Source organism: Cheilinus undulatus, linkage group 14 (assembly GCF_018320785.1).
Source record: "Cheilinus undulatus linkage group 14, ASM1832078v1, whole genome shotgun sequence".
Taxonomy (NCBI): Eukaryota; Metazoa; Chordata; class Actinopteri; order Labriformes; family Labridae; genus Cheilinus; species Cheilinus undulatus.
Window position 1 is genome coordinate 29277617 of NC_054878.1, and position 21688 is coordinate 29299304.

At 39.5% G+C, this 21688-nt stretch overlaps 1 protein-coding gene across 1 annotated transcript in view; it reads right to left on the bottom strand.

Annotated features, from left to right (window-relative positions):
* Positions 1 to 60: 60 nt before the first annotated feature.
* Positions 61 to 21688, bottom strand: part of syne1a (spectrin repeat containing, nuclear envelope 1a) — a 185856-nt gene continuing 164228 nt past the window's right edge. Inside the window, exons 126-144 of the mRNA XM_041806166.1 lie at positions 21520 to 21678; positions 20871 to 21037; positions 16179 to 16341; positions 15442 to 15629; positions 15162 to 15312; positions 13931 to 14113; positions 13676 to 13813; positions 12892 to 13083; positions 11989 to 12310; positions 11609 to 11677; positions 11096 to 11229; positions 10594 to 10717; positions 10287 to 10501; positions 9181 to 9387; positions 8417 to 8545; positions 6076 to 6336; positions 5895 to 5984; positions 5205 to 5263; positions 61 to 1324 (exon numbers count right to left, since the gene is read on the bottom strand). Of these exons, the coding sequence (XP_041662100.1) occupies positions 1063 to 1324; positions 5205 to 5263; positions 5895 to 5984; positions 6076 to 6336; positions 8417 to 8545; positions 9181 to 9387; positions 10287 to 10501; positions 10594 to 10717; positions 11096 to 11229; positions 11609 to 11677; positions 11989 to 12310; positions 12892 to 13083; positions 13676 to 13813; positions 13931 to 14113; positions 15162 to 15312; positions 15442 to 15629; positions 16179 to 16341; positions 20871 to 21037; positions 21520 to 21678 (3213 nt within the window). The 3' untranslated portion in view covers positions 61 to 1062. The remainder of the gene's footprint in view (positions 1325 to 5204; positions 5264 to 5894; positions 5985 to 6075; positions 6337 to 8416; positions 8546 to 9180; positions 9388 to 10286; positions 10502 to 10593; positions 10718 to 11095; positions 11230 to 11608; positions 11678 to 11988; positions 12311 to 12891; positions 13084 to 13675; positions 13814 to 13930; positions 14114 to 15161; positions 15313 to 15441; positions 15630 to 16178; positions 16342 to 20870; positions 21038 to 21519; positions 21679 to 21688) is intronic.

Here is a 21688-nt window from a genome sequence, read left to right on the forward strand (position 1 = left end):
GAAAAACTTTGTTTCTCCAACATTTTAACCAAAACATCAGAACCCCAAACATAAATATCTCATGTTTTATTATTTGCAAAGAGTATTCTTCATGAAGTCAGCATTAGCAAACTGTACATACATAAATAACATTTTCATATTTGATCATTTTTTACAGATTCTGTTTTAACAACACGGTGATTTAAACTTCTTATCACCGCTGAATAATTATCGTAGTTATTACAAAGCACACTATTCCAGGTCACAGCCATCTACTAAAACACTACCAGTGATTGTTTCGCTTTCTTAAAAGCAGGGGATTTTAAGTGCATGCTCAAACAAACAAAAGATAAAAAAATAACTGCCTGTATTCAAAAGCATTTTAACAATAATATACAAATCAGCTGAAGTTCTTTTTTTTTAAACAAGGGAGCTCTTAACTTTTTTGTTTTTTAAATTAATGCCCCATTGATTAAATACTGAAATAAAAACAGGAATACAAGCCTAGGGAAAAGAAGTCGGCCATCTTTGCTGGACGGCTTCAGTGCAGTACCTTCGACAGTGCTCATGTCAGTGCTTTAAGCCGGCTTAACTTTTAAATATTTCTGCACTCAATCTGCACATCTCCTGAACAGTTTTAAGGTAAAACATCCCACACTTATGGTGGTGCTTTAGCTTCATCAAAACTACCAATCAACTGATTGAATACTCAATAAATAGTAGCAGCACTGGGTATCATGGACAAAAAGCACAGTCGACTTTGGCTCCCAACATACAGTATATAAATAGTGCTTTGTTTTCATTGATTTAAAAATAAAATACATCTAAGTTAAAACAACATGAAATATTTGGATTAGGGGAGCAGGGGAGGGGTCTCCAGATGAATGTCCGTTTACTCTGGAGTGACTTTAAAGGGGGTTTCAGATGTGTGTGCAATGTTGGTGAGTCTTCATATGGACCCCGAGTCACTTCATCATGCTCGAGCTTGAGTTTTTCATGTTAGGGCACAGGGTGAAGAGGAGACATTCACAGGAGTCAGTGGAGTCCTTGGCAAAGCAGAACGTACGTATTTGCTGCTGCGTCTCATATGGGCGGAGGTCCGTTAGTGTAGCGCAGCATGGGATGGAAGGAGCGGGCGAAATTGTTGGCGTGGTGGCAGCTGTAGTCTTCCTCCGTCATGGGCACCAGGCAAGCCAGGCCGATGAGGAGGAGGAGCAGCAGCTGGACGGGGAGCGCGGCTCGAAGGACCCGCAGCAGGAAGGATGGGCCTTTGGACGAGGAAGAGGAGGAGATGCCGTCTGGAAGGTCAGAATGGGAGGAAACGCAGCCAGCGGCGCCTGTTGATCTGTTGCAGGACGACAGAGGCAGGTTAGACCCGGCAGAGAAAAGACCTGAGTAGGCTTGAATTTGCAAGTCTTGTTTTTTGTTGTTTGACCCACAAAATGAACACTTTTTTTTTCAGAACTGAAGGTTTATGGGCTTCATTCTGCTTCAACTGCTATAATTACCTTCATCAGTCCTCTCCATTTCATAATCATTACTACATACACTGTTACCATTATAACTGACACTGTAGCCATAGAGAAGAAAATGGATTTAGGACCAGGGCAAACAATTTTTCTCATTTGTTGTTGCTGTTTATCTTCACCCATTTATCTCTTTCTATCCACCAGGGGTGAAAAGTAACTGATTAACTCAAACTACTGTAACTGAGTAGTTTTTGGGTACTTTTTCAAGTACATTTTGAAATCAGAACATTTACTTCTCCTTAAGTAAGTTTTAACCAGAGTAACTACTTTTACTTGACTACAGTTCTCCTGTACTTTTATCACCTATCATGACTACACAATAGCATATAGCCAGATCCAGATCACATCCTAAAACAGCAAAAACCGGGGGTGTTGAAATCCCAGGGTTAAACATTTGGAGTTGATTTTAACTCCCAAAGATTAAATTTAACTCCATTCTGAGAGAAATAAGTGAAGTTATCGACTAAGTGGTAGTTCCTGCTTGTGACTTAAAGTCATCCTAAAGGACACTTTAGTGTTAAATGCGTCTCTATATGAGTTAAACACTGTCAATTTTGCTGTGTATTTCACTTTATTGTAGACGTGTGAAGAAAATTAGTGGAGCCATTACCACATACCTGGTCATATTTAACTTTAAATCTGATGCAACAAAAATAAAAAATGAGGGTTCAGCAATGTTTTAGTAGAAATATCCCGCTGGATTTCAAAATATCTATTTGGAGACTATAAATCAGTGTTACTCAACCCTGTTCAACCAAAGAGCCAAGTTGTTGGAAAATGCCTTTGCAAGAGCCACAATGAAGCCATGATGAGCCATGATGAAAAGTGGCAAAAATGGGTTAAAGTGGAAATGAAAGGTGGAAAAAAGTGGGGGGAAAAAAATCACAAAAAATTGAGTAACCGGTGGTCAAAAAGCAGAAAAGTGAGTGAAAAGTGACTAAAACGGGCAAAGAGACTGTAAAAAGTTGGGAAAATGGGGAAAAGTAGCATTTAATGGATAAACACAGCTTAAATGGGCAAAAAGTGGCAAAGAAGGGGAACAAATGGAAAAAAGCAGGATAAAAGTGGCTAAAACTAATAAAAAGGGCAAAACCAGGACAAAAGTGGCTAAAACGGGTAAAAAGTGACTAAAAGAAGGGGTAAAAATGGGCTAAAATCAGCAGAAATTGATTAAAAATGGCAAAAAATGTAAAAAAAAATAAAATAAAATAAAAAAGGGACCAAAAATTGCAAATAAGGGCAATGAAAATATACAGAGAAAAAATAAAGGTTGACAATTAAGTTTCACCATTAAACCTACTTTATAACTGTGGAAAACAAACTGATTAATTGTGACTTGCAATGGATATTTTTTTTTAGGTCAAAGTTTCCATTTTTAAGGTTTTCTGGGGAATAATATTAAAAATTAAGACATAAAAGAGCCACAAATCATCACAAAACGAGCCACGCGTTGAGTATCACTGCTCTAAATGAACATTTGGTGACCATAACATCAGAGCTTTACGAATACTAAGTTTGGATGTTTATTTCAATTTTTAAAAACAAAAAAGGAAAGAAAGACCAAGGAAAAAAATGTTCATTCTTTTACTTTTTTCCCTTCCAGTAATGCTTTACAAACTGAAACCTCCCACAGGATCATATGGGTCCGCTGATTTTTTTCTTACAGTCTACGAGACAGAGAGTGTAAACTTTCATAAGTAAACCGCCCTGTCAGACATGACAGACAACCAAAAATACAATATGTAGTGTTGAAGATTAGCAGTATTTGTCTTTTATGGACAATTTTTCAAGTTAGCATGTTTTTGGGACCAAATGAAGTTTCTGCTTTTGTTTGTTGAACCCTTATGTTCAACTGGATACAAGGATCAACAGGATTTTACTGATTTTCCAACTACTATATGACAGAGACGACAGGCAGCAAACACTGTGAGTTTAATTAGAATCTATAGATTCTCCTTTTTCTAATAGTTTATAACATCACAAAGTTTACTTCATATTTTTCACTTTAATGAGTGTTAAGTTCTTAAAATTTCAAATGGCCAGAATGCAAGCTGGTGCAGGAGAGGGGTTAAGGTAATTATGTCTTCATAGGGCCCCTAGTCTGGACCCCAAGGCGATTGCCTACCTTTCCCTAATGGTAAAATCTGCCTCTGATTCAAAGACATTCGAGTAAAATTTACTTGTTGCAACAGTATTGATATTTTTCCTTGTTACAAGTAGTTCAAGGCCTATTTGTTACCTTTTATATCTTGAAAGAAGATGCTAATCTGTACTCGGCAGGCAAATGTGGCTTTTATTAAGTGAAATAAAACTTTTTAACTTTAAATTATGCTGGCTAAGACTCAAGGTTTTGCCATGTTTTTTTCTGCCTTTTCATACACTACTCTAAACTTAGAAAATAATAAGATTAACCAATAATCTGAAGTGGTAAAGAGTCCTTCAGTTCTGACAATTTAAGTGGATTAAACAACAAAAAAGGTAGGAAAGAAGAATAACTCAAATATTTGACAGGAAGAAATGCAGAAGTGGCATACTGCAGCAAAAAACATCCAACAAGTCAACACTGGGGGTTAAAACAGTGACAATAACAGAGACACGTACAGTAGATCTGCACACACGTACACTCACACCAAACAGGCACAAACACACTAAAAAAAGAAGGAATCAACCACAGGCATTCATAGATAGCAGGCTGTATCTGGTGAGGGGAAGCACTCTGTCTTTAGAGCCGAGTATGTGAGAGTTCAATGTCACGTCTCATTCCAGACACACATGCAGGGGCCTCTCTGGAGGTTTCCACTCCCCCGAGCCAAGAACGAAGAGGAGGCAAGTTCTCACTGCAACTCATCTTCACTCCGGCTGCAGGAGGGTCAAACACACTGACACTCCTCCAGCCGTTCGCTCTGCAGCATATTTCATTTAACCCTCATTCACTGCAGCTCATCAGTGTGTATGTGGGAGTCCCTGCTCCTCATTAAAAGGATGCTATCAGGGGGAAACAGAGACGTTATTTCTGACACAACACTCATGATAAGACTATTTAGGCCTGGGCTTCAACAGGCCTCTGTTATGACTGTTGATTCAGGAAAATCTTACAGCAGAAAGTTAATCAGAAATGACAGAGATTAAAGGGTCTGGAAAGGAAAAACAAAGGAAAGAAAGTGGGAGTTAAGAAAAACAAAAAACTTGCAGGAGTTTTTGCATCACATCCTGCTTTAAAGGAGAATGGAAAAGGAAGGAAGGAAGCGTGAGAAAGAAAACAAGAAGGGGTGAAATATTGCCATCTAGTGGCCAACGACAGTATTACAGTCACTCTGAAACAGGAGAGGTGAAATAAAGTATGACACGGCAGTATTTCATGATGCCATACAGAAAGCAGCAGGGCAAAGAGAAGCAGTGAAAATAAAACATTTAAAGGAGGAGGGGAGCGGCCTGATGAAGGCGATTCCCCACTCATTTAAGAGCTCATAAGGTCTCTAGAAGAAAGGACGATCATGGAACGCAGGATTACAGCCTGAAATTAAATAAAGACGCCCAAACAGTTCAAATAATCTGATTTGTTTTACAGTCAGTAAAACTGATTGTGGTTAAATCATTAGAATTAAAATGTGTTGAATCATAAGAATCATGTTGTTCTCTGTTCATATCTTCAGTTCCATCATCGTCCGGTGTTTCTAGAGTCCAGGATTGAGGTACCTGTGGCGTTGGCCGCTCTCAGGGTGTCCTGCGTGGGCCTGACTACTTTTGCCTCGGGGCTGAACCACGCAATGAGCAGGGAGGGGTAAAAGAAAGAAAAAGAATGTTTCAGTCAAGGGCAAATCAAGACAAAGCTTCAGATGAGAGAAAAAACAAATAACATAAAGAGCCATAACATCGCTAAGAGAAGGAATCATCGTCAACCAAAGAGCAGCAACGCAATCAATGACGAGTGATTGACTTTCAGAACCAAGAAATCTGGCTTCTCAACACTAAATCTACCAAAGTTAAGTTAAAAGAAGCTGACAGAGTGAATAATAACCAGACAGAGAACCGATTTCTCTTTTGAATTTCAAATTAACTGAAAATAAGACACTATTTTATTATGTGGAATGAAAAGCCAGGTTTTCTTGTACATTTTTTGGTAGATTAACATGATGTGGGCAGCAAAAACATTGTAAAAAAAGGAAGGGGTGGGGGGCAGCAACAAATCTGTGTACATGTTAGCAGAGCGATTGAAATAAGGACAAATATTTCTATCCAAATCAAAAAACAGGGGTTGCAGTGTGGGTCCCTTCATAAGCTGTCTAGTTGGGGAGAAGAAGGTAGGCAGACTGTGATTGTGTTCTTTTAGCATTAGAGCAGAAGGTTTAAGCCTCCCCTGCTGGACATCATGAGGGAGAGCATTACCAATCGTTTGCGACTTTGGACGGACGCCTCTGCCACAGGAGCAGCTGATCCACACGTTTCTATTTTCCCAACAGGCGGCGGTAAACAATCCTATAAAGAAATCCATACATCAGCAATCAGTATATTATTAAGATGTAGAAATAACCACTATAATGCAGTTATTCACTCATTATTCTCTGACCTGTCGGGTGTCCACAGACTCCAGTCTCCTCTCCAGCTCCTCCAGGTCGGAGCTGACCTCCCGCAGGAGCAGTCTCAGTCTGTTCAGGATCACATGAACCTTCTCTTGAGCCTCCAGGCACTCACTACCCTGATCCCAGACCTGCTCGGAGACTTGCTGCTGTGTCACAGTCTGAGGCTTGGTGTTGACGAGAAGCTGAGCCGAGAGCTCCTGAAGAGACGACACTTTGTGCTGCGAGTCCAGCAGCTCACGCTTGATTTGCTGTGGGGAAAAAAACGGATGAGTCATGTTGAATATCTTTGTTCTGAAAAAGCTGGATGTTATTCTTGTGGTTTTATCTTAAAACAGCAAGTCCAAATCAACCATTTAGTCTTTATCTGTACAGTGCCAATTCAGAAAACTGTTCTTCCTGCATTAATCCACCATTAACAAAACACTGTGCAACACTGAGCAAACATCAGAGACATGAAAGAAAATTTCACAGCCAGAAACTGCAAACAGATATAGACTCATAATAACCAGCCATATGCTGTAAGTATGTTGTGCTAAGTGGCTTTTTAATAAGCCATTTTAACAAATTTTTAGGGTAAATTTTGCCTGTTCTAATTTAACATTTTAATCTTTGTTATATTTACAGTACTGTGCAGAACTTTTAGGCATGTTTGGGTCACCTGAGGGCACCATCGGTGGTGCTCTGGATGACCTTGTATATTACCAGGGGTGTGGGACAATAATCTGTTGAAAAAAATAACAATCTCCACACCTTTAGAGCTCAGTAATGGGTGGATGTGGCAACTAAGCACAGCCTAGGGTACTGTCAGGATTGGTAGTAAGGATGCCATGAGCCCTGGTAGTGCTGTAGAAGTCCCAAGGGCCCAAAACAGATAGCAGTCTCCGGTAGTGCGGGACAGTTGATCTCATCGCAATCTCAATTGCTATTGCAATCACAATGTCAGACTGTGCAATTACATAATTGCATAAAAGGCAGCAATTAGTTTTATAGTTGGTAGCACTAAAAAAGTCAACAAAAATACCAGAAAGGATTTTAAGAGAAGTTTGTAGAGGTGCCTTTATTCTCAAAAAAGGAAAAACTTTAATCTTTTGTAAAAGATTCAGTTATTTAGAAAGCAGCACAGTAAAAATGTTAAGTTTTGTATATTTTTGTTATGCTACTTAATATTTGTATGTTTTTGAGTTTAGAAACTGCCCGCAGTGAATCACATGACTGTATATTGTTAAATATACTGTACAGTTGCTGACCATGCATTAAGTATACCTGTTCAAATGCTCATTAATGCAAATATCTAATTAGCCAAAAACATGGCAACAACCAATGCATGAAGGCATTTAGACATGGCCAAGATGATCTGCTAAGGTTCAAAATGGTGATCAAAACAGGAAAGAAAGGTAATTTAAGTGACTCTGAATGTGCCAAATTCTGGTCCTGCCATTTGAATGCCACAGCAGAAATGGAGACTCATCAGTCCAGGCAACATTTTCTTGATCTTAATAGTCCCTATTTTGAGTGTATGTGAATCGTAACTTCAGCTTCCTGTTCTAACCTGGCAGGAGTGTAGCCTGGAGTCACCTTCTGCTGCTGTGGCTCTTCTGCCTTGAGGTCAGATGTGATTTGCATGCAGAGATGCTCTTTTGCATACCGTAGTTGTAATGAGTGGTTGTTTGAGTTATTTCAGCTCAAACCAGTCTAGTCATTATCCTCTGACCTCTGCCATCAACAGGGCAGTAGTTTCTGCCTTTCTGGCACAAACTACCATGGCATGATTAAAGTTTCTTTAACCACCTTTCTTCTCTATTCTGATGTTTGGAACTAAAGCTCATCATCTTGACCATGTCTACATGCACTGGTTGCTGCTACGTGATTGGCTGATATTTGCATTAATGAGCAGTTAAACATGTATAACTAATAAAGTGATCACAAAGTGTTTTTTGCCATCTTAGTGTTTGACTTTTAGGAGTACTTTTAGTCGTTATAAGAGTTTTAATTGAACTATTTGTTTATCTTTGTTCTGGTTTCTTGCTTACTTAATAAAAATATTTTTAGCTCTAATTTTCTACAAAATAAACGAGTAAACATGATCTATCATTACAGCAGAGCTCTTCGTATTGTTTCAGTACAAGACCTTGCTGATCTCTGTTATTTAGTGAGGACTTTGACACTGATAAATAAACAGCAGGCCTTCATTTTCTGTTTCAGTAGAATCAACTGTTGATATGTAAAGCAGCAGTCCAGTACTTAAACACATCCTTTATTTTTCCCACTTCTACTGTAATTACTGCGTATCATTAAAGGAGTGGAAAACCTTGTATTGAAGAGGCATACCGTCAGAGTTTTATGATGAGCTCGTAATGTTTTATGATCCACTTTAGGAGGGATGGGCACCACCTCGTTCCTCCTGCGGTCGATGTTCTCCAACCATAGCAGCAGACCATGGCTCATCTCATGAAACTCCTGAAAGAAGAGATTGTAAATAAAAAATTTCTGTAGGTCCTTTGTGTTTCGGGTATCAAATTGGTCTGTTTTATTATGCTAATTATCACTCCCATACTATTTGTTATTAAGAAAATAAATTAAGTGTACAGATTGCATTTGACACAACAAATTCAAATACTTGTCTTGTTGATTTCTTTAATCTGGTGAAGTTTTTGTCTTAGAAAATATTCTTATAACATAAATGGATTTCTAAACACTGAAAATAATAGGGTATGATTCCACATTTTGAGAGCTATGAATAAAAGGATAAAGAGAAAGAGCAAAAGAGCATCTTGTTACGAAATTTTAAAAACTCTGCACTTTTTTTTATTAACACTGACTCAACCATTCCTGAGTTTTTTAAAGATTACTAAAAGATGGGGAAAAAAGAATAAAGAGTAAGAGAAGGATATGAGTTTGGCTTCATACATTTTCACAAAAAAATGAATTTAGACATCTACAAAAGCATACCTGATTCATGAACACAAAGGTTAATTTATATTGTATACAAAAGTAGGCACCACATATAAATAAAAAAGGACACCTATGTATTTCTAGCAACATTTTTCTGAAAAATGTATATATGAATGGTATGTGCCTCCATATTTTAGTACCTGGCACTGCATCAGCGCCCTCTGCAGCTCCTCCCTCCAGTCCTCCAAGGAGGTACCGAGTCGATCCCAACGTGCATTCATTTCCTTCAGGCCGTCCCTGAGTGCCCACGCCTCCTCAGAGTCAGGCTCTGATTGGAGGAAGTCTGCGCTGCTCAGGTTGATAGACAGGACCTCGGACTTATGAGAGTCCATCCCCTTCAGCAGTTCCTGAGGAGAAAAATCAAATAGGAAAAGTATATTTTAAGCATACTCTTCAGGGGGTAAGAGCTTAATTAAAATTACTCTAAATCACGAGCAAGGCTCGACTGTCGCTGGGAATGCATGAGGTGCTGACAGACCAGAGAGCAGCAGGATCAAGCTGAGGTGTGTGTGACATGTCAGATGTAGGTTATCAGGCTCCAGAGGAGTTTATTTATAGATTAAGAATATCTGGCCAAATGCTTTACAGGCAGCAACAGCTGGACTAAGAACTCAGGGTGATCCAGACTTGTTTGATTAGGATGGCCCAGTGAGGCTCTGACTTTTATAGGGTGTAGAGGGCAAATACATGTGCACAAACAAATAAATTTGTGGCATTTATTTACCCTTTCTATCTCCATTAATCTTTAACCACCAGCCTCTTAATAAAACATGCTATAAGACTGTGAAATTTGTTTTACTTTGAAGGTACAAAAAGCAACTATCTTAGCACTAATGTTAAAGATATCAGATATATCCTCGCTTATTATTTTGTTGAGAATATTAATTAAGCAAAATCATATATTCTCTTAGTTAGTATATTGTGGAGTAATTACATTCTAAAAAGAGAGTGAAGTCATAGTCCCTCTGGGTTCGTTGCTCTCGGCTCTGTCCCTACAACGACTGGACAGCTCTTACTTCATCCTGTTTGTGTGTCTCTCAGGGGCTCAAACATAAATTTTTTCTTTTTTTTTTAAATAGATACATCTTTAATTGTTAGCTCTGCCACCAGAGAAGAAGAGTTGATTTGAGCAGAACTAATAAACTTTTCAAACAAAAGAAAAGATTTTAGCTGCATAAATAAAGATTTGTATTTTATATTTAGCTTACACCTTTTCCCTCAACTCAAAACAGACACAAAAACCAACCTTAAGCTTCTTGATCCTCTGCTGGATGGTGTGAATGTCGGTGCTGACCTCCAGCCCTCGCAATTGGCTCAGTTCAGCCTCAGACTGACCCAACCAGGCCCTCATGGTCTGCAGGTCTGAGATCAGCTGCTGCCACTGCTGCAGGTTCTGTTTGTGCCTGTGTTTCTCTGTGCTCAGAGACTGAGCCTGGATCAGCTCCCAGCGCTCAATCACACCTACAGGGAGACACAGGGATCAGTTTCACACACAGTGTTTACAGGAAGAGGTTCATCTGTCTGCAGCATCTCATGCTATGTGTGTGACTGACCTGCACTCTGAGCGTCTGTGCTGGTGGGGTTTAAGCCTGGCATGTCATCCTCGTCCTCAGTCAGTTCTCCCTCCGCTCTCTTCACTGCATCGATACTGCCTCGACATTCACCCATCAGACGCATCTGGAAGAAAAATAAGTGTGTTTTTACACACTACTTTCTTTGTAAAACACAACACAAATGTAACACATTAAATAAGAGAATCAGATGTAAATTAAGAAATTATTTGGATTACATTTGCTTAAATTCTGTCAGCATGTTGCAAAAACATATCTATGGTGGAGAATTATGGGACACTTAAATATTGAGAATTAAGATTATTAAGGCCTTAAAATTTTAAATGGACGGGTATATCAATATATATATGTAAACTCACTCTTGACTTGAGAAAATGCTTCATTTATTGTTTTAAAGAGTTGTGGGGTGACAGAATATTCTCTTGTTTCTAAGTAATAATATGAAATACGACAAAAAATTGTTCAACAAATGTCTAGGACTCACATAGCCCATGTAGGTAGAGTCCATGTCTGGGCTGGAGCTGTTGGCAGATGCCTCTCTTTGCTGCAGGTGAAACCGTCCTGCATCCAGAGCCTGATCCAGCTGTCTGAGACTCGCCTCGAGCTGACCTGGCTCACCTGAAGGGAGGCAACAACAAGGTCAGGAAAAGCTGGTGATTTTCATGACATCACTTTCTTCAGCATGCTGCTGGCTTAAACCGATGCTGTGATTGCATGCATTAGTCTGAAATGGAAAAATAAAGAGTTAATTGTGCAGAAGGGAAATTAAAGTGAGGTTCTGACAGGTTAAAATGATATTAGCTGTGAAATGAATAATGAAACAAACATGAGTTGTGGACTTGAGCATGCAGTGATGGCCTTTTCCTGTTCTAAAAAGTACAAGGATTCCTGTGAAGGTTGACATGCATTTTCCTCATGGTGATGAAAATCAGAGTATTATAGCTTTAGTTGATGACATGCTCTCCTGTCTCAGGCTGTAACACTCTTTGTTTCCTACCAGAGGATGATTTCAGTGTTTTCTCGGTCAGTTTTATATAGGCCTCTGGGCTCTCTGGGATAACTACATCTGGAAAAGAGACATACAACATACACTACTCATAATGATTGAATTTGATATCTGTGCTAATCTACAACAAGGTGGCACTTACGACAAATTGTAAGTTCATATGTCTGATCTTTACTTATTTTGATCTCTCTTGCTTTATATGTGTACTCTTTATTTCTATGAATGTTGGCTTTATTTAAATGCAAGATTTTTTTTCTAGTAGCCAGCAGACCTGTAAAATGTTGTTACCAAAACATATTAATTCTTAAGAAATCAAAAAAATATGTAAAAAGCTATCCATCCACTGACTGGTAAAGAGAAGCTGCACTGACCTGACAGTACTGTGGTCGCCGTCCTCAGATATTCCTCCTCCTCCTCCTCCTGCCCTCGTCTCCTCTCCCTGTGCCCCCGTCCTCCTGGGCTCTCCAGGTCCCTGCTCAGGTCGTAGTCGTGGTCCCATTCCAACGGGATGGAGTCCACGCTGGCAGGCGTGTCGCGTCCCGAGCGGTCTGCCCGGATAAGTGCAGCCGTACCAGAGGATGGCCGGCTGGATGGGCGGGGCAGGGAGGAGTCACCCCACTGCAATTCAGAGAGATCGCCACCTTCCTCCATGTCCAGCTCTCTGTCCGAGCCATCAAGCTCATCATCGGCCAGCTGAAGGAGGCGGACAGAAGGGGGTTAGCAGGGGACACATGGTAGGAAGGTCACAGTAAAAATATGTGAAACTGTGAAGTGCAAAGGGAGCTTGTGAGGTACTGTGAGGTGAGCATGTGTTCTGTGATGACTGTAAAATGCAACACTGTATGTATTCAGTTCACTGACAGGTGTTCGTATGGAAATAAGTTGTTTGCACCATGTCAGAGTGGGAGTGCGAAGGAGGACAGCTGTACATTTTGTAAACTGTTTACAGACTCTAGAGTCATCTGCCAAAATGTAAGCTCCTTCCATACAGCTCCATTTTAAGTGGTAACTTGTGCAATACCTGTTTGCACCTTTATCTGGGCTTTTTGATTTATATTTCTACGCAAATCAATGCACAGAACAATAAATGTCGAAAAAAAGCAGCCACAGTGAACATCACTTTAGCAGGAAACAAGATCCCCTGCACATTTGCATACTGTAAGTCAGACAAAGTTTTATATTAGTGTAAGCTTAAAAATCAGTGTATAGTGAGCTAAAGAACTGGTGACCTGGGATCTAAATTGTTTCTGTGTTGTTTGATTATTTACACTCACAGGTAGTCGCGTGAGTTTCTTGTAGTATCTGTCGACTCGTCCAAACACCTCCTGGCAGTATCTCTGCAGCTCCTCCAGCTCCTCCTCAATGACGGCAGCATCCAGAGGTTCACTCTTCTCTATCAGAGCTTCACCCTGTCTGAACACCAGCTCGATCTTCCCCGTGTTCAGGTAGATCTCCTGCTGGAACGCCTGAAAGACACAGCAGAGGTCAAGAAGTGGATGATATCCACTTTAAGTTTTAAATAAATCCTGTATCAGATAAAATACTTAATAGAAAAGTGCTATACTTATCAAACTACCCAAGCTACCCAATGAACTCTTATACCCCCCGCCGCCCCCCCCCTTTTCCCCAAGAAGACTACCACAGTTGGGGTAGGACTGAACGGACTCTGGAAAAGTCATTAATACAATGAACTGAAAAGACTGAACTTATCTGAAGAAAGAACAGAACCTTATTTGTATTTTTTTAAAGGCCTTCCTTATTTTTTGTTAATTGATTGTTTGAAATTGTTTGTGTTTATTACTTGGAAAAAATATTATTTATCAAAACATATAATTTAAACTTAACTTTTGGTCTTTGTTGCTTTATTCACACATCCTGGGCTTGCTTTGAGACAAACCTGAATTTTCTGAGTTACTTAATTTTTTCCACTGTTTATTATTTCAATTAATATATAATTTAATTTAATCTAAATTAAGTTAACATACTCCAAAATGTTACATATACTATATAAACTTGTACAATATAAGGCCAGATAAACATGCAGTCTGTCTGTCTCACCCTTAGCTGTTTTATCTTGGCTTGAACGTCACACTCAGAGAAGTGCTCGATGTTTGTCAGCTGGAGATCCATCTCTGTCAGCCACACCAGGATACTGTCTCGAGCCGTCTCAAACTCCTCTCTCTGACCGATAAAGTGCTGAAGAAATGTAAACACAAACACACACCATCATGCTTTCTTTATGAATTACTCACACAACTCTGGATAAGGTCAAAATGTTTTCTGATTATTTCTGTGACAACAACTTTATGCTACCTTGAGTCTTCGTAGGATGGCTGCCACCCTCTTCTGCAAGTTATCCCATCGCCTGTTCCCATCATGCACCATTTCTCTGAGTCGGCAGGAGGAGTCTGTGCGGTTTTCACGGGCCAGACGACGATACTGTTTGTTGATGAGCTCCAGCTGTGTCAGACACTCCTGCACCTGCCGCTGAAAGGCCTGTGACAAAAACATGAAAAGATCAGGATGCAATACATTTGAACTCATTGAGCCATATCCCCTTGCAGCATAAACCATGCAGTTGAACCATTTGTCTTTCAGGCTTGGAATAACATTTAATTCTATAACTTGATCCTTCCTTTTTCTCAACTATTAAATCTGCATCATAGAGGCCTTATATCAATATGACACACCAACTTACATTACAGAAGCCTCATCGCTTTAAGTAGACTAGAGTAAATAAGTACAAAACAGTTTATTCAAACGTATTTTAAATAGGTAGAACTGGACTTAAGATATTGTGAATCCCATCACAAGTAAAGGAATTCCTTCACACTACTATGAAACAAATGTTTTAGTTTTGTGTGTTTATCTCTTATGTTGCAGAGGAGATTAATCAGTACATGTACAAAGTACATGAGTGATTTTCAGAATCGCATTAGTAAGTTGATATGTATACCAAGATAGGCCATGAGTCATGATTTATTTGGGGAGAGAGGCACATTTATTTTAAAAAGACATTTCACAGCCCCACAAAGCGAGAATGGAATGATCCTTGTTTCATAAGTAGGTGTTAGACTGTGAGATGAGCGGTCAAATTAGGTTCATCCAAAGGAACTGCAGAATATTCAACTATCAGTGGTCACCCCTAATACATATGTGTATCAGTGAGGCACAAACTCAGCAGCCTGGTCAGTGAGCCAGAGAGCAGGAATGTGCACGTGCAGAGAGACAGACAGCAGCAGCTGAGCAGACCAGTGTAGACGAGTTTAAGCAACATGACACTCTTTTCTTTCTCTGCTCTATTTCCTCTATTCTGCAAGAACACTTTCTGTCTGAAGATTTATTCAGCTAACATAGAGATTCAATGATTGACATGTCAAATTAAATGCACAAGCATTTTAAAAAAGACTTAAAGAAGTCTAGCTCTGTGTTTGTACTCTGCAACTAAGACATACACAATGCAAAATGACATACACCTAGAGTGCAGTCAGCAAATGATGCCCAGCAGCTATCTCTTACTCTTATATAAATGAAGCAGACCTACCTCAAACTTTTTAAGCTCCTCTTTGGCAACAGTATAAAGAACTCCAGAGGAGTTGGGCAGAGCCGCTGTTCTTTCCGAGGTCTTCAGCCAGTCCTCAAACCTGGAGTAATCATCCAGAAATCTCTGCCACAACCTCCACGTCTCCTCAATCCTGCATAGAGACATTATTAAATACGGCTATACTATTTGTATCAAATACGGCTATACTATCTGAAGTTGACATTAATTTTTAGGGTTAATAAAACCATAATTTATGGTGTGATAAGTATGAGGCACTGACTTAAGCCTCCTCTCCATGGACATGGCACAGATGTTCCTCCAGCGTCTGTCAAGCCCACGGGTTGCCTGCTGGATGGAGTCGCACTCCGTCTCTGTGGAGCAGGCGTCACAGTCGTGCAGTAGGACTTCACACAGGTTCAGCACTGACGCCACACCTGTGCTGTGTTTTTCTATGTCCCTCTGCAGCTCCTGCAAGCCAGTCAGAAAGAAAACTTGACATATGAAGTGCATAAAGTGTTGCCTAAGTAGCCCTGATTTTGCTTGTATGCTCTATAAAAATAAAGCCCTTCATATTCATCCAACTTATTCATTCTGCAAATGTTGTTCCTCGTTTATAGACAGATGCTAAATTACAGTAAATGCACGTGCTGACTAACTCCACAGCTCTGGAGAAGAAGGAGGTCAGTAGGGTCTCGCAATCCAGGCCACATTTAGAGCAGCACCCTGGCAGAGGGAAGGACATTGACACTAACTGTAGACTAACTTTAAACAAACAGCCAGAGATGAATGCATGAGTCATGCTGTGATTTCCTCATGTGGCTCAGTGTCATTCATTTTCCAGTTTGAGTCATGTTATTCCATTTTTACCCATAAAAAGGACTTGTTTATGCCTGTAAGGCTGCAAATGCCTTGTATCATTTGTGCAAGATACGACTTAACTGGTCATTAAAAAATTGACAATTTGCTTTGCATGCCCCATGATTATGTGTGTGAGAGTGTGTGTGTGGTCCCACTCACCTGCTGCTGGTTGAGTTTCCGCTGAATCTCCTGGTCATCACAGATGTCGTACACGATTGGTCTGGACAGCTCTGTCTCGATGTGTGAAAGCCACGATCGCAAGCTGCTCATGTTTTTATCCAACTGCTGCACGGCCACCAGGGTCTCCCTCAACTTCTTCACCCTGGTAGAAAAACAGAGGCAGAGGAAGCATATGGGAGAGCTGTAAACACTCAAGACAAGTGTAGTAAGGCAGAAAAGTGGTGCAGATTCTGCTTGATTGGATAAGAAAATATAGCAAGTGATAAAGCACGCTAAAATTACTTAACAACAAAATTCCCTTATCTTATTAAAGGAAAAAAGGTCAAAAGCAAGTGAAATTAATGAACTTGTTTGAAATAGCAAGCATGATTAAAAGTTTGGAAGTTTTGGTTGATAGTTTTGACAATGTGTGATCAAAAATAATGCAGCATGCATGAACTGTTTGGATGGACTGGAAAAGTAAAACACTTTCAAGTTATGAATTTGTCCTTAAAAATATAATTCTGCTGAAAAACCCTTCAAGTACCTTTAGATTTCTGAAGCAAAATAACAAAGAAGGATTCACTAAGCACAAAATGCATTAAGGATACCACTTTGTATCTGAAAACCTGTTAATGCATTGTGTAAACAGGGTCTATGCTTTTCCAATCGGTGCAAAAAGAAACATGAGTATGAGGATTATTTAGATATTTTTGTTTGGAAGAGATGAATCCTTACTTAACCTTATCTGACAGCTGTGACCCATTTTAGACACACAAACACCAATGCTATCAATGATATGTCAAACATCTTTTTAATCAGCCAATTCATAACAGCTACACATTCAAATCTCCACCCTGCAAAGCAATGCAACTCTCACTGTCTCTTCACAGACTGGATGAGAATAAACAAAGAGTCCATTCATCCTGTGTTTTGTTGCTACTTGGACTTTAAAAAAGCTTTTTAAAAAGTAATGAAGTATTCTATGATTTTATGATCATTTAAACTTGACTTAAATTTTATTAAGGTTTTTGCACAAGGTCAAAGGCCTCTTTGGGTACAGCACTGGTCTATTATCGATGCATCCTGTGAAGTGGATAGATATTAAAAGTTGAGTTTGTTGGCAAGTTTTTGTGTGCTTTATTTGCTGTGTTTTGTCTTCTTTTACCATCCTGTCAGTGTTTGTCTAATGATACTAATTTCTAAAGTGTATATTTTCTATATGGACACATAAAAATAATATATTGTCAAGTGATGATAAATGAAAAGGTCATTATGTGGTTCGGCGTTTTTTTGTCTTGAATATCTCGTACAATGAAATTTCAACCATATAAATGTTTGCTATAACATGTTTAAAAATGAATCATATTGTAGGATTCAAAATTCTAGCTGCACACACCAGCCTTCAAAAATAGACCACAAAAAAATTAAATATGTAACCATGTGCCTCTACTTTTTCCCAAGCAGAAACCTCTGGCCCTGAAAAATGAAGCCAATGCGCAAGTGCAAAAAAATTGCAATACTGCAAGTGTCCACTTGGGGCTGGCTGCAGGAACACTGGAAGCCATTTTTTACACTAGAAAGAAACTGGTTTACAGCCTGGTTCAAAAAACAAAATGTGTCTCATTAGCTAATGTCTTCATGTCCTCTCACTGTACAGGGGGTGAATGTTTTTGTACCACAATCGTTTCGATTATATTTAGGAAGAGTCTCACTGTGCACTGATTGGCACGTCTCATTTGATTGACAGATAGCTTGATAGGCAGATGCTACCACCAGAAGGCTAGCTTTAGTGATAGCTTAGCTGACAGGAAGTTGAGCTCAGTAGGTGGGCTCTTGTCTGCTGTTAGGTTGATCCAAAGTTCGGTTGAGACAGAGATTTCAATATGGGGGCTGCCATGGATTGGCTTCAAAAGCTGTTTTAGTCCACATATTGTAATCAAACAGCTGACGTCACACAGACTTTGTCCTATTCTTTTTACAGACTCTGTTTTTTCCCCATCATCATTGCATAAACTCACACTAATTTTCAAATTAATCCTGCGACAATTAAACTAACAGAACAGTTAACTCCCTCTATTGTTAAACATTCTGAAACTTCTTTTCTTTAGTTGCTATTGCCACCACATGTGGATAAACCAAACTGCTTAACATAATACTAAAAAAAATTTCTATGCACAAGTTCAACCAGACCTGCATCATTAAGTTTAGAGTAAAAACTCAATTGCAAAAACTTGCATACAAGAATTTAAATTGACGCTGCACATTTTGACATGATCCCTAAAAAATAAGACTGGGTATCATTTAACACTCAGAGTCATAGGTGTGAATCTGCAACGCGGCTGCAAAACAAAGACAATACAAAGCACATGAGCAACACTCCTGATAATTCCTGTGTAGCAGCCTTTAAAAAACAACTTAGAAATAAATTCTCAAGTTTGTCCTGCCTGGAGACATCACAGTCGCAGTGTGGCAGATCCTCGCTCTGGCATCCCGCCATATCGTCTGCCCCTAAATCCAAAACCATGGACAACATAAACGTCTGGTACTGCTACGATGTTGATCCAAACAATCCTTCTCTCCGTCTGGGAGTTCCACATGGGACTTTCTCTAAACTGTCTGCACACACAGAGCAGGGGGGGTGCAGGTAGAGGAGGGGCCGCACAACTGTGACTTGTCAACTGTTTCTCTCCAAGGTTAAAAAAAGAGAACAGACATGAGTCTGTGTGTGTGAGTGCCTAAGAGTGACAAGTGCTGCTGCGTCTAAAAACAGACTAAGAGTCAGATACATGTGCTGCAGATCAGGCCTGTGTCAGAGTTTCACACTCCAGACCCACACAAAAAGAGTGTGAGCAGAGACAAAGGCTGGAGAATCAGTGGGTGTTGGTGTATTTTGGTGGGCAGTTCACAACATGAAGGAAAGTTTTCTGATGAGAAGACTTTCAAATAAAGCAAATCAAATTTAATAATAAAAATAGCAAAATAATTCACTATATCATCAGTTATCCTTCTATTTGTGGCTGAAACCGTCTGTCTTGTTGTTTTAGTAAAGGACGGATGTAGGAGACAAAGAGAGTGCAGCTGTTTGAACGAGGTCAAAACAGTCCTTCCCTTCTTTCCTCGTCCAGCACAATCCCAGAGGGCAACAGCCGGAAGACAGCAGAGGGGGGAGGATGGGGCAGCCACGGTAGTTAGAGTGTAAGTTTGAGTCAGGCCACTTTCAACAAACAACAGAAAGAATGAAGAGTTGGGTTATGTTTCCATTTTCTCCCACAAACCATCGAAGGAACCAAAGAACACAACTTTTACGACAAAGTTTCAAAGTGCATATGACCAGTTTGTCGTAAAAAGAAGAGTCCAGGTTGCCAAAGTGGAAGATAAAGACAAAATAAAAGAGTTGAAGGAGAGGAATTTGAACTCTGTGCCTGCTTGGCTTGCATCTCTGCTAAGTAGGATTCCCACTGACACTAGCAAGAACTCCAGGAAATGCCTCAGCAGCCTAGTGGGAAAATGAATCCCCCCCGTCACGTGTGCTGAAGTGTCGAGAAAGAACCATGGTGATGAACTGAGGCCAAATACATGTCTGAGCTAATGAAAAACCTTCTTCCACTAGGAGGAGTAATAGAGCACTTGGAGAGCATCTGAAGTGTTAAATTTGAACATGGAGACCTCTATCTTTTCATCTATTTTTTCATCTAATTTCTTCTTAACCACCTGTTCCTTCTGAGAAATCTCAACCCAGATTCTTCAAAATGTTCGATTACTTAAATGTATTTAATAAAAGAAAGGTTAGTTTGGACCCTAAATGGAACAAAGCATGATTGAACAAAGAGAGTCAGAAGACACATGATTTAAAGACATATCATTACATTGCATACATCTTTATTAACTCATTTTTTCAAAAACAGCATGAAAATTTGGGAATTTCTCAAGGACCTTCAAATAATCTTGCAAAAACCAGCTTTGTTATCCACATAAAGGAGATAAATAAGTTGAAATCTTGAGAAAAAGGCAGAAATTTATTTTTCATCACCATATTTTGACTTTATTTTTAGTCAATCTACATTACTTTGTAGAAATCTGTTTTCACTGTTACACCAGAATGATTTTTGTCAAAAAAAGCCAAATTATATTTACTATGACTGATTTATTTGTAAGGAGTGGAAACTTTTTACTGTACTATAAATGCATTTGTTAAAACAAAAAGAAATGTAAAATAAACTTGAAATTACCACTGAGGTTCACTGTAGGAAAATAGTAGCTTAAATTGGCCTGGACTCTGTATTTGGCGGTATACTAAATTCGAAATAAAGTTTCTGTTCCCCTTTTGTTAAGCTAATAGTAATTATGGTTGTTAAATTGACATTATTCTACAATTTTCTATAAATGTGGCCCTCTGGCAGTAAGGAAAAAAAATCCTATGGCCCTTTTAGTATCCAAAGTTGCCCACCTCTGACTTAAGGCTTTTGTAAGTCAGAGAATTTATGACACCTTTTTCTCCTGGCACAGACTGTCGACCCACTTTTGGGTCTCGACCCACCAGTTAAGAACCACTGATCTGGATGATTTTCAGTCAAGCAGACCAGAAACTTAAAAAAGCCAAACTAGATAATGTATAAATTACAATCTTTTTCATTTGTGTGAGGTGATCCTTACACAACCCCCACCTACTGCTTATCAGAGAACACCCACCTGGCAGCGATAAGGTCCAGCAGGTGTTGCCAGCGCTCGCTCACTTTGCTGAGTTTGTGTTGGATCTCAGCCGCCTTGCTGTCCTGGCTGGCCCTCGCCAGCCGATCGCCCATGACCTGCAGCTGCTGTTTGTTTTCCTGAGCTACGCTGATCTCCTCCTGGTAGTCCTGGGAGAAATAGAGACAAGAGCAAGTTAACAGAGGGAGATTCAGGCGTGGTAAAAAGTGTTTACAGAATGAATGAGTCCATGAAAAAAAGCTGATGAGACAACATTTTAGTCAGGCTAGAGTGTAGCTTTTTCTAGAGCAATGCACTCCCTGCTGCTTTTAAATAATAGAAATTACCTTCAGTTATCAGTGTGACTCTTACTTAGCTAAAATTTACTACCAATGTCCTATTTCTTTTAAATCTTATTCCCAATACTTGTCATCTTATTCAAAAAACTTAAACTTTAATCTAAATACAAGAAAATAAATTCCAAACACAATTGGACAAAGATCTATTAGTGGCTACATCTGTAAATGCGTATTCTAAAGAATCTTGGTTCTGATTCTGGTTTCACTGAGAGCATTTCTACTTACACGGATGTGCTGTGTGCATAAATATCTGCATATGTGTCTTTGAGGTGTGCCTTCTATGTTGAATTTACCTTGCGCAGCTTTTCAATCATCTCTTCGATGCTGATGTCTCCATTCTGAGAGACCTTGCTCTCCATCTGTGTGAGCCATTCACATAGCTCCTTGTTCTTCTCATTGAACACGGCCCACTCGTTCAGTTTCTCGCTCACCTGCTGCCTGCGCAGGGAAAGCTGTGGAGAG